Source organism: Myotis brandtii, unplaced genomic scaffold, assembly GCF_000412655.1.
Source record: "Myotis brandtii unplaced genomic scaffold, ASM41265v1 scaffold2247, whole genome shotgun sequence".
NCBI classification, from domain to species: domain Eukaryota; kingdom Metazoa; phylum Chordata; class Mammalia; order Chiroptera; family Vespertilionidae; genus Myotis; species Myotis brandtii.
Window position 1 is genome coordinate 266,976 of NW_005358421.1, and position 12,675 is coordinate 279,650.

The following is a 12,675-nucleotide window of genomic DNA, read 5'->3' on the forward strand; positions in this document are numbered from 1 at the left end:
GATAGGTGCAGGATGAAATGCTGGAGGTGCTGGGTGAGGCGGCGCGAGTAAGGGTCCAGCCCGGGGAAGAACTCAGGTTTACAACTCAGCTTCCAGCAATTGAATCTGGGTGTGTCACCATGGAGATGGGGCCGGCCCTCGTGCGTGGCTGCCATTGGCTGGGCACTCCCGGGCTGGGGATATAAGCCCGCGCCCGGCTTACAGTGCACTAACTGTGCGGGCCGAACCGGTGGCGGCAGCCCAGCTCAGCGGAGCAGAACCCTGCGCACAAGGGCAGACTCATCGAGAGAGCGTCCACGGGATCATGGAGAGCCGGTGAGGCGGGCACCAGGCCCGAGGAACCCCAAAGGCCCCTGGGGAGGGGAAATAGCTGTCACCGAGACCTGGAAACTTGGCACTCCGAGCCCGGAGGTGGCCGGGAGAGTGCCCTGGAGATGCAGAGGCCTGGCATGGAGCCGGGTGCCAGGGACAAAGCGACAGAGCAGTGGGGCGGCTCGCGCCGGCAGGGGCGCACGTGGGAATAGAGTTGAGGTGGCGCCACCAGAGCAGGGAGGGAACCGGTTAGGACCGTGGAGTCTGTACGGAAAGGAAGCCGGTGTCTGTGTGCGCGCGCGCGCGCACGTACACACGCTTGGGGTGTAAGTGTAGAGGGAGGCATGCCCTCATCCCCACGTGCTCTTCACAGATTCCCATTCTAGAGGCTAGGTACAGCTGTAAGGTACTTTTTGTGCCCATATCTAGAGTTCCTCCTTCAGAGGAGATACCGCTCACGTCACTCACCAACACAGCCTTTCCCTCCAAATTGGAGGTTCAATTAAGTTGGGGATGGAGTCTCCAAGGAGAAAAGGAAATCTTTATTTAGTGAATTGAGCAACAGGCCCTGCCCACTACCCCCACCTCACACCTCTGAAAACCCTTCTCTTTGCGTTGGTCCTGGAAATCTAAGTCCAAGTTCTTCCCAGCGTTAGGGAGCACTGGCTTTTGGATGTCCCAGGCTCCAGGGTGTTCTTGGGGGACTGATGGCCAATGAGGAAGTCCTATAATCTGTGGCTAGACACGCTAGGTGTCTAGGGCTCGCTTCTTTCATTTCCTTTGCACCTCTTGGGGATGCTATTTGATGAACCTTTAACCATTTTATTGCTTCTCTTCTCCATCATCCCTTGCCCCAGCTCCATTGCCTTCACCCCTATCCCTTACCCAGCTACATTCCTGGTGTATTGTAGAGCCATCTTGTTTTGAAGGCTCTTCTTTTGAAGGATAGGATTTCCTCTAGACCAGCGGTTCTCAACCTGTGGGTCGTGGGGTTCGAACGACCCTTTCACAGGGGTCGCCTAAGACCATCGGAAAACACATATATAATTACATATTTTTTTTGTGATTAATCACTATGCTTTAATTATGTTCAATTTGTAACAATGAAAATACATCCTGCATATCAGATATTTACATTACAATTCATAACAGTAGCAAAATTACAGTTATGAAGTAGCAACGAAAATAATTTTATGGTTGAGGGTCACCACAACATGAGGAACTGTATTAAAGGGTCGCGGCATTAGGAAGGTTGAGAACCACTGCTCTAGAGGCTTCCTTAGTTGTATTCAGCTCTATTGCACCTCAGTTTGACTTTTTTTTCCTCTTCAATCTTTGGTCTTTCCAGATGGGTGTGAGAATTGAACTGGACCTTCGAGAAAAAATTCTAGATTGATTTGGGTGGTGGCGGGGGGAGGAATGTATGTGTTCTGGGTAAGTGTATGTCCTTAGGTCTCTGAAGGGCAAAGGACCTTGGTGAAGAGAAGGCAAAATGGGAGGAGACTGGGAGGAGAACACAGCAGGGGGGAAAGTGGGAGAAAGGTTCAAGAGCTGTGGATCAGAAGCATGATTTATGAGTCATAGGTATTTGGAGCTTATTAGCAAAATTAATTAATTTTTAAACTGAGCCTGTAAGATAGGAGGGTCTCTTTTACCCTCCTTGATTTGATTATTTCAACTATATGTCTGTGGACTCTGGTCCCTTCTTCTTTAAATCTTCAGAGATATTAAACCTGAAAGCGATAGCAAAACTTAAGGTGGGGCTGGTGGTGGAAACATTAACTTTTGTCAGGCTTTCGAATGAATTTCATATCATACTTTCAGTGGGTCTGATTCAGAAAGAGGAGTGGGCAGGTGGGCGAGCTTAGTGTTGCCTTTCCTGAGAGAGAGGAGCCTCCAATCTGAGCAGCTCTTCGGCTAGCTTCTCTGTCCCCTGCCACCTCGGTGTACCTGCCAGCCTTCCTGTAGTAAAGGTCATTAGTATCCGATGCCCTTGGTATGGGAGCAAAACTCATCTTGATTTTTTTTTTTCTTTTGTTCTAGGTTCACATATGAAGATTACCAGCATACTGCAGAATGGCTTCTGTCCCACACCAAACACCGACCTCAAGTGGCAGTGATCTGTGGTTCTGGCTTAGGAGGTCTGACTGATAAATTAACTCAGACCCAGATCTTTGACTACAGTGAGATACCGAACTTTCCCCAAAGTACAGGTACTGGCAAGGAGAGAGGGATGGGACTGAGGGATATTGATGGGATTCTTTTTTAAAAAAATCTTTATTGTTGAAAGTATTACATATGTCACCTTTTCTCTCCCATTGACCCTTATACCCTGCCCCCTGCACCCCCACCCCATGCCTCTACCACTCTTTTGTCTGTGTCCATGTGTTATGCATATAAGTTCTTTGGTTGATCTCTTCCCACCCACCCCCACCTTCCCTCAGATTCGACATTGATGGGATTCTGATGGGAGAGCAATACTTCTAAGCCCAGACCTTTATAAGCAGGGGTGGGGAACATCAGGCCTGTGGGCTGTTTAAAGCCCATGAAATCATTTGGTCTGTCCCTGCCAAGGCATTAGGGGTGAGTTACTTAAATGTTTGACTAAATATAGCAGGCTCATTTTTTAAAAAAATATATTTTATTGATTTTAGAGAAGAAAGGAGAGGGGGAGAGAGAAACATCAATGATGAGAGAGAATCATTGATTGGTTGCCTCCTGCACGCCCCCCACTGGGGATTGAGCCCGAAACCCAGGCATGTGCCCTTGGCCGGAATCGAACCCGGGACCCCTCAGTCCACAGGCCGACGCTCTATCCATAGAGCCAAACCAGCTAGGGCAGCAGGCTCATTTTTAAGTTGATAATTTTGTATGGCCTCAAATGATGTTCTAAATATCCCAATGGCCCTGGGCAGAAAAAAATTCCCCACCTCTGCTCTATAGCATGGGACTAAAGACAACTTGTAAGAGTAGAAAATAAACCACCATGAATCAGAATGACTTTAGAATGAAATTCCCCTAGAAGGATGGTCATAATAGGGCATGTGTGTCAATGGTAATAGATGATGACACATTTCCTATGCTTTAATGACTCAGCACTCCTTTAAAGCTCTACAACCCCTCCCCCATACACACTGTAGTCACCACATGCATACTCACACACCTACATCATATCTATTACTCTGCAGCTTACAGTAAATGGAGAAAGCCTTGCCTGTAACCTCCCATGACAAAGTCAGGCCTCCTCGGTCCTGTGTCCTCCTGCCATTTCTAATCTCCCCAGCTCTAGCTTCAGTCCTAGGATAAGGCACAGGCTAGAGCACAACAACAAATGGACACACAGACTACCATTTTCTTAAAATAAATATACAAATAATCCATGAATACACAGAACCTAACACACTGGCCCTTTTGAGGGGGAAAAGGGCAGATGTCCCCTATGCACAGAGGGACCTGAGGATAACATACCCAGCATCCTAATAGCAGCTGGAAAGCTCTACAGCTAAGGCTTACAAAAGGGCCAAGTGAAATAGAGGCAAGTTTCAAGTCAGGTACAAGGGTAGCTTACTGGTTTACTTATTAATTTTTCAGATAATTAACTTCCGTTGGTTAATGTAATACTTATTTGGATTTCTACCTTCCTCTTTTCCCTGGAGAGTTATGATTTTTTTTAAAAATATATTTTATTGATTTTTTTACAGAGAGGAAGGTAGAGGGATAGAGAGTTGGAAACATCAGATGAGAGAGAAACATCGATCAGCTGCCTCCTGCACACCCCCCACTGGGAATGTGCCCGCAACCAAGGTACATGCCCGTGACCGGAATCGAACCTGGGACCCTTTAGTCCCCAGGCCGACGCTCTATCCACTGAGCCAAACCGGTTAGGACGAGAGTTATGATTTTTAACAGATAAAAAGAATGTTTTTATTGATTTTAGAGAGAGGAGAAGGGAGAGGGATAGAAAGATAGAAACATCCATGGGAAAGAAACATCAATCAGGAATCAAACCAGTGACCTCTTGGTTCTGGGTCAATGCTCAGTCACTGGCCATCTTGCCCAGATGACGAAACAGATTTTTCAAACCCTTTGGAGCAAGACTGGGAGGCCAGAGCAGGAAGGTGGGAATGGGGGTTGGAGAAGGAAATACTAAAAAGAGAGATGGAGAGCAAAATTTTGTAAGGGAGACAGCAGTGACATTGGCTCCACCTACCACTTCCATCTGCAGTGAGAAGGGCACTGTACTAAGTAATAAGGGGATTCATTTTTTAAGCTTTATCAACTTATTTATATTCCACTTGAGTTTTCCTAACTCTCACCTATGTTCTATTACCGGTAATTTAAAAAAAAAAATTAAACTTCTCTATTTCTGAATATCTCTCAACTCTTCCCCTTGGTTTTGGTTCCTCTCCCAGACCATCCATTTTTTAAAAGATAAGTTGGCCATGTTCATTAGAGGAGAAATGTCAGATAAAGAAAATGGTAATGATGGTTATTACACCTGTGTGGGAGTTACTTCTGCATTCCCATGCCCCATCATGGGCATGTGCTCCCACGGGACAGTTTGGGAGTCCTAATGGAGAAGACGTTGTGTAGGTCCAAACTCAGCTCCTTGCCCTTATTTAGTAGCCTCTTTAGGAAGCAGAATATACTATAAGCTTCCTTTCAGGAGTGAAGATGCATATAGTTTAGTTCGGGTAATAAATAGGAATACATACTTTGAGAATTTTGGGAAAGCGGTCTATAATTATTGCATTCATTATTACCCAATTATTCTATTTTTTGCTCACTTTTGTTCTTTTACTAGATGGCTTTCTCATTCTTTGGAAATTTCTTTAAAACCCGCCCCACCCCTCCTTTTATATATGTTCACATTGAACATCCTTACCCCCATAGTTCTGATCTTTGAATGTACTTATGTATTTATTTGTAAGTTTATGATTAATTTCTATCTCCAGTAGACCTAAATTTCTGAAAGTGAACGTTATATCTTCTTTTGCTTAATTATATCCTCACATGTTGAGCAGGTGCTCAATGTTGTATGAAAACACCATCCCATTCATTTCCCTTTCTTTCTTTGTATTCAGTGCCAGGTCATGCTGGTCGACTGGTGTTTGGGGTCCTGAATGGCAGAGCCTGTGTGATGATGCAGGGCAGGTTCCACATGTATGAAGGCTACCCAGTCTGGAAGGTAAATTGGGGACATCAGTCCGGGTTGGATCTAGATTACAGGGGTGGGCAAACTTTTTGACTCGAGGGCCACAATGGGTTCTTAAACTGGACCGGAGGGCCGGAACAAAAGCATGGATGGAGTGTTTGTGTGAACTAATATAAATTCAAAGTAAACATCATTACATAAAAGGGTACGGTCTTTTTTTTTTTAAAGAACATTTTCTGATCTTTTATCTTTTGCTTCTAAGGTGACATTCCCAGTGAGGGTTTTCCGTCTTCTGGGTGTGGACACCCTAGTGGTCACCAATGCAGCTGGAGGGCTCAACCCCAAGTTTGAGGTTGGAGATATCATGCTGATCCGTGATCACATTAACCTACCAGGTCTCTGCGGTGAGAACCCTCTCATAGGGCCCAATGATGAAAGGTAATTATTTTGCTCCTTTGTTTATAGATGGGGGAGTGGTGGTGCAAGGACTTGTCTGAAAGAGAGCTCATTGTATTCCATTAATCTGAGATAATCCAACCTGTGCCCTAGGTTTGGAGTTCGTTTTCCTGCCATGTCTGATGCCTATGACCGGGAGATGAGGCAGAAGGCTCACAGTACCTGGAAACAAATGGGAGAGCAGAGAGACCTACAGGAAGGCACCTACGTTATGGTGACAGGCCCCAGCTTTGAGACTGTGGCAGAATGTCGTATGCTGCAGAAGCTGGGTGCTGATGCTGTTGGTGAGAAGGGATACTTGGCTAGAGGCTTGAAGAGGGAGGGATCTGGTAGAGAAGGGAAGGAGTAAAAGATTATAGACCTGATAGTGGATTGAGAGAAGATCTGACTTGAGAAAGATTGAATTTCTAGAAAGTGATTTCTAGAAAGGTATTACGGTGGTGAAGTTTGATGTGTTATAGCATCAAACCTCCCCACTCAGCATCAAGAGCTTAAACAGCTGTAATGCTAATGACCTGTACTTGATTTGATAACTGTAAAGATTATTCTAACAAATGTCATAGTCACCTTCTGTACTTCTGGCTGGAAGATGGAGCTGCATCATTTGAACTGACTTCAAAATGACCACAGACAGTTATAGATTAGGTTAAACGGTGAGGAAAAGAGTCATTTAAGGATCCTGACATGTGGCTTTCCTTTCTCTCCATCAGGCATGAGCACAGTACCAGAAGTTGTAGTTGCAAGGCACTGTGGACTTCGAGTCTTCGGCTTCTCCCTCATCACTAACAAGGTCATCATGGATTATGAAAACCTGGAGAAAGCCAACCACGAGGAAGTACTAAATACTGGGAAACAAGCTTCGCAGAAATTGGAACAGTTTGTCTCCATTCTTATGGCTAGCATTCCACTGCCTGACCGTGCCAGTTAACCAACCCCGGAGTGGCCTGGCCCTCTACATTAGGGGACCCACGTAGCTGCTACCGACTTTGGACCCTTGCCGAGGTGACATGCCTCTGGAGTTAGATAGTGGCAGAAAGGAGAGGAAGACCCCCATCCTTCACTTTCCCCACTTCTCCCACCAGACCCTTCTGGTGCCTAGTGCTCTTTTGCTCAACTGTCTTCTCGTAACAGTTTTCACTTCCATTATTTTCAAGAGCTGGAGTCCAAGCCAAACCCTACTACACATCCATGAACGTTCCCAGGATTTGACTCGGGCTACTGACTTGGACACAGTAATAGTTGCTGCTAGCTTTCTGAGATAATGCTTTCACATTCCTGGGGATTTAGTTCTACTTCCCATAAAGCACTGGAGACCACATCGGGACCAGCTCAATACCTCTTGGACCTTAATACTACCATATTTTGAGAATAAAGAGAAAGATGAAATAATTTATTTTTATTTTTTGTGCAATTTGGGATAAGGCTGGGGCACAGGCCAAGGTTGGCATAAAAGGCTGTGAGAGCACATGTCTTGTGAGACTATCTGCTTCTCAGACAAGTAGCTAAGGACTGAGATGATGTATGTAAATTAAGGAAAGGTTGAAGAAAAGGCAAGATGATGAAAATAGAGAAAGATGTTAGAAAATGGTAAGGAAGGGCTAACTTATGGTCTATAAAGGCCACTTCCCTCAGGCCAATCTTGCCTCTGTCCCTTGCCTTCTGAATGTTTTCCTGTTTATACTCATGAATATCTGAATCATCTTACTGATTTCCACTCTGTTCCATTGTTGCCAGTTCCTTGTTAAGCCCTAGTTATATTTCCTCTTGATTTCCTTCTCTCCACTACTCTAACTTCTTTCATAATTAATAGCAACTGTACTCTTCTTCAATCCATTCTGACAATGCAGTGGCAAATACCCCTTTACTAACCTGCCAGCCACTTGACTGCTGATTAGTTTTGTCAACCCCAGGTAACTTGAGTTGGCTCTTACTCAACTTCTATTTGAGCATTTTCTTTTCTCCCGTTGCTCACATTCTGGGCTCTAGTCTTTCTCTTCATTTGTGCTTAGTCAGAACCTCTCTGTGACGCAGCAGCCAGACATAGCCCCTTTTTTGGATCATTGTACTGTTTGTGCTTATCAGCTTGCAGTTAGCTGGCTGGCATGTTTGACAACCACACTATATTCCCAGCCTATTTGCCTTTTGAGAAAGGATAGGGCTGAATGAGCCTCTAATGATGACATTTCAATTAGTAGGAAAATATGGAAGAAGCATTTTGGATGGAAAGCTTTTGAAAACTCTTTCACATAGTGTTAAATTAAGAATATAAAAATGGCCTTTCCTTAAGTGCCTATTCTTTTCTATTCTTCAATTACAGTTGACATCCAATACTATTTTGTATTAGTTTCTGGTGTATAGCACAGTGGCCAGACAGCCATAGAATTTATGAAGTGGTCCCCCTGATAATTTAAGTACTTGGCACCATAGATAGTTATTATAATATTATTGACTATATTACCTGTGCTGCACTTTATATTCTCGTGACTATTTTGTAACTACTAATTTGTACTTTTTCTTTTTAAAAAAATACATTTTTATTGATTTTAGAGAGGAAGGGAGAGGGAGAGAGAGATAGAAACATCAATGATGAGAGAGAATCATTGATTGGCTGCCTCCTGCATGCCCCCAACTGGGGATTAAGCCCACAACCTGGGCATGTGCCCTTGACTGGAATCAAACCCAGGACCCTTCAGTCCACAGGCCGGTGCTCTATCCACTGAGCCAAACCAGCTGGGGCCAATTTGTACTTCTTAATCCTTTCACCTTGTTTACCCAGTCCACCAACCCCCCTCCCCTCTGGCAACCATAAATTTGTTCTTTGTATCTATGAGGCTGTTTCTGTTTCATTTGTTCATTTATTTTGTTCTTTAGATTCCACATAGAAGTAGAATTTGTCTTCCTCTGACTTATTTCACTTAGCCTGATACCCTCTAGGTCAGTGGTTCTCAACCTTCTGGCCCTTTAAATACAGTTCCTCATGTTGTGACCCAACCATAAAATTATTTTCGTTGCTACTTCATAACTGTAATGTTGCTACTGTTATGAATTGTAATGTAAATATCTGATATGCAGGATGGTCTTAGGCGACCCCTGTGGAAGGGTCATTCAACCGCCAAAGGGGTCACGACCCACAGGTTGAGAACCGCTGCTCTAGGTCCATCCAGGTCACAAGTGATAAGATTTCATTCTTTTTTTATGAGTGCCCTACAGTCTTAAGAGAGATACATTGGTAAAACCATTAACTGTTAATATAAGACGGTATAAAATAGGTACAAGTCACATGTGATGGGAGCCCAAAGGACGGAGAGATTGTATACATTGGACTATGAGAATTGGTTTAGTGAAAGTTTTATAGAAAACTTTGAGTTCAGTCTAGGGCGGAAGCGAGGAAGAGGATCTCACCCCAGGGTGAGAAAAGCACAGAGCTATGAAAAGTACTAGGCATGTTCGTGGGTCATTGTCACCACAGGTGTGACTGGAACAGAGGACAAGAGAGGCTCTAGTGCAGCGGTTCTCAATCTGTGGGTCTCGACCCCTTTGGGGGTCAAACGACCCTTTCACAGGGGTCGCCTAAGACCATCGGAAAACACATATATAATTACATATTGTTTTTGTGATTAATCACTATGCTTTAATTATGTTCAATTTGTAACAATGAAATTGGGGGTCACCACAACATGAGGAACTGTATTAAAGGGTCGCGGCATTAGGAAGTTTGAGAACCACTGCTCTAGTGAGATGTGAGCAGACAGCTATTTGGAGACCAGAGGAGGGCTGCATTTGGTGATTGGCTTAAAATTTTTTTTAATCCTCACCCCAAAATATGTTTATTTTATTTAATTTTTAAAAAATATATATTTTATTGATTTTTTACAGAGAAGAAGGGAGAGGGATAGAGAGTTAGAAACATCAATGAGAGAGAAACACTGATCAGCTGCCTCCTGCACACCTCCTACTGGGGATGTGCCCGCAACCAAGGTACATGCCCTTGACCGGAATTGAACCTGGGACCCTTCAGTTCGAAGGTCGATGCTCTATCCACTGAGCCAAACCAGCCAGGGCAAGATATGTTTATTTTAGAGAGAGAGGGAATACACATCCAGACTGGGGAATTAAACCTGCAACCTAGGTATGTGCCCTGACAGGGAATGGAACCCAAAACCTTTCAGTGTATGGGGCAACACTCCAACCAACTGAGCCACACTGGCCAGGGCTGGTGCTTTGCTTTCTTACCCCTGATCTGCCTCTTGTGAGATGGATCAGGAACCAGAATGCTGCCACCTGAAAAATATCAGAGAGATGAGTGGATACTTTCTTGGTATGACCAAACTAGAGGCCCAGTGCATGAGATTCATGCACTCAGTGGGGGGAGGGGGGTCCCTCAGCCCGGCCTGCACCCTCTCACAGTTGGGGAGCCCTCAGGGGATGTCCGACTGATGGCAGTCAGACATCCTTAGCCCTGCTGCTGCGGCTGCGAGAGAGGTTCCTGCCACCGCCTGCTGCCTGCTGCACTCGCCAGCCGTGAGCCCGGCTTCTGCTGTTCGGTCGATTTGCATATTACCCTATTATTATATAGGATAATATTCCATTGCATGGATACACTGCTTTTTAAAAAAATCAATGTCTTCAATTTCAAAGTGCCAAATAATTCAGCCCAAATGGAATGTATCAGTTTAGGTAACCAAGAGAAGAAAGGCACAAAGTCAGGGAAGATAGATCTTGGAGGGACACCTAAAGAAGGATTGTTCTTGGGGAAAAAAACTGATGATGAGACTATTCTCCAGAGGAGCCTGCAGAACGTCTGCAAAATGGACTGTTTTTCCTGAATCTCATGATAGGTGTCAAAACAGATACTCTCCATCAAGTTAGGCTTTCTTCCCTGACCCTATCATGGTCATCTTTATCAACATCAGTAATGTTTGTTAAGCATGTACTTTGAATAGAACATTGTCCTAAAAACCCTAATATAAATTGATAATAAGACAAAGTGTTTGCAATCTAGATGGGAGACAGGATATATGTACACAAAAGCCTGAATTAGTTGTGTCCTCTCTGCCTACTTGTAGTCTTTTCCTGCATTATATTGTCATTGTTTAGAATTGGCTTCCCCTTATGAACTATGAATAAGATGGACTTTTTTTTTTTAATCCTCACCCGAGGATATTTTTCCATTGGTTTTTAGAGAGAGTGGAAGAGATAGGGAAAGACAGAGAAATATCAATGTGAGAGAAATACATGGATTGGTTGCCTCCTGCAGGAGCCCCGACCAGGGCCTGGGCTGGGGAGGAGCCTGCAACCGAGGTCCTGCAACCAAGGTACGTGCCCTAGACTGGAATCAAACCAGGAATCCTTTGGTCCACAGGCCAACACTCTATCTGAGCCAAATAGAGCAATAATGTATGAAGAGTAGCAGATCCTGGCTTGTCTATAGGAATTCAGAGGAGAGAGCTAACACTGGGGATGGGAAGTGGGCAAAAGATTGCTGAGACTTGAATTAGGTATACAGGTAATGAGGATTGGCAGAAGGCACTATATGCAGGTGAATTCAGGAATGTTTAATCATTTAACAGATTGAAACAGTTAAATTGAAGAAATCATTGAAGGGAGCAGTGGGAGAAAAGATGGTGTTAATGTAAGAAACATTCAAACCTGTGAAAAATTTTTGTGAGTTTATTTGAGCCAAATTCTTGACAAATGCCAGAAAGCAGAACTCAATGGATTGAGATAAAGCTCTGAAGAATGGCAGTTTTGTACCTTGTTCTATACATTACAATCAAAAGAGGAGACGTAAGTGGGTTACATAAAATCCATTGATGATAGATGAGGTGGGGAAAGCAAAGCAGGCAAACCTCTGGGTGGGATAAAAAAGTAAAATGATACTTTTCTTACCTGGGTGCAGGATAGTTAACAATCAACAATTAACTGAGTAGCAATCAGGGCATTTGTGGTCTTTGCAGAGCAGTGCCTGTGCCTTGAGGGGACCAGAAAAAGGAAAATTGATTTGACATCCCAATGATATGTTATCATAGATGCAAAAAGACGATGGACAGGCTCAGTTCAGGTAAAGATTGACCTTTGTCAGGGAAGATAATGGCCTAGGACAGTGATGGCGAACCTTTTGAGTTTGGCGTGTCAGCATTTTAAAAAACCCTAACTTAACTCTGGTGTCGTGTCACATACAGAAATTTTTTGATATTTGCAACCACAGTAAAACAAAGACTTATATTTTTGATATTTATTTTATATATTTAAATGCCATTTAACAAAGAAAAATCAACCAAAAAAATGAGTTCGTGTGTCACCTCTGACACGTGTGTCATAGGTTCGCCATCACTGGCCTAGGACATGACTAGCCACCATAAACTGCTTTTCAGTTTTAAAAGTTTTAATTTTGGACCATCCTTTGTGGTTGCTTTAGGTTTGCAAGGCTGCCATGTAGGCCTTCCCTGAGTTAGGGTAGCGTGTGGCCCCTTTTCGTCCACACATAGCCCTTTTGGTCACAAATCAATCCAAAGGATGCATTGATAATCAACCTTTTGGTTAGATAACGGGGTCCTACGGTGCTAGGAAGGCTCATTATTAGGAAGTCTCAGTGTCAGCATTTGTCTTGCTGAACAGGGTGGACCACTGGGGATGGGCAAGACCATAGCCTTAGATGGCATTCAAGGTCAAATTATTATTATTTAAAATAAAAAGACAGGCGAATCAGAGGCAGTCAGAGCTTATATGTTCTTGTAAAAAAATATTCTGGT

At 43.9% G+C, this 12,675-nt stretch overlaps 1 protein-coding gene across 1 annotated transcript; it reads left to right on the top strand.

Moving 5' to 3' along the window:
* Positions 1–178: 178 nt before the first annotated feature.
* Positions 179–7,312, top strand: PNP (purine nucleoside phosphorylase). The gene is made up of 6 exons (XM_005866173.2): positions 179–315; positions 2,356–2,525; positions 5,397–5,500; positions 5,730–5,905; positions 6,017–6,207; positions 6,634–7,312. The coding sequence occupies exons 1-6, from the start codon at positions 305–307 to the stop codon at positions 6,849–6,851; spliced, it is 870 nt and encodes a 289-aa protein (XP_005866235.1). The 5' UTR covers positions 179–304; the 3' UTR covers positions 6,852–7,312.
* The last annotated feature ends 5,363 nt before the right edge of the window (positions 7,313–12,675 follow it).

What these genes read in the sequence shown, in the direction of transcription:
- PNP (XM_005866173.2), top strand. An exon ending in GAACTTTCCCCAAAGTACAG is followed by an intron (nt 2,526 to 5,396) that starts GTACTGGCAAGG and finishes CTTTGTATTCAG; the next exon opens with TGCCAGGTCATGCTGGTCGA. An exon ending in GCTGGGTGCTGATGCTGTTG is followed by an intron (nt 6,208 to 6,633) that starts GTGAGAAGGGAT and finishes TCTCTCCATCAG; the next exon opens with GCATGAGCACAGTACCAGAA.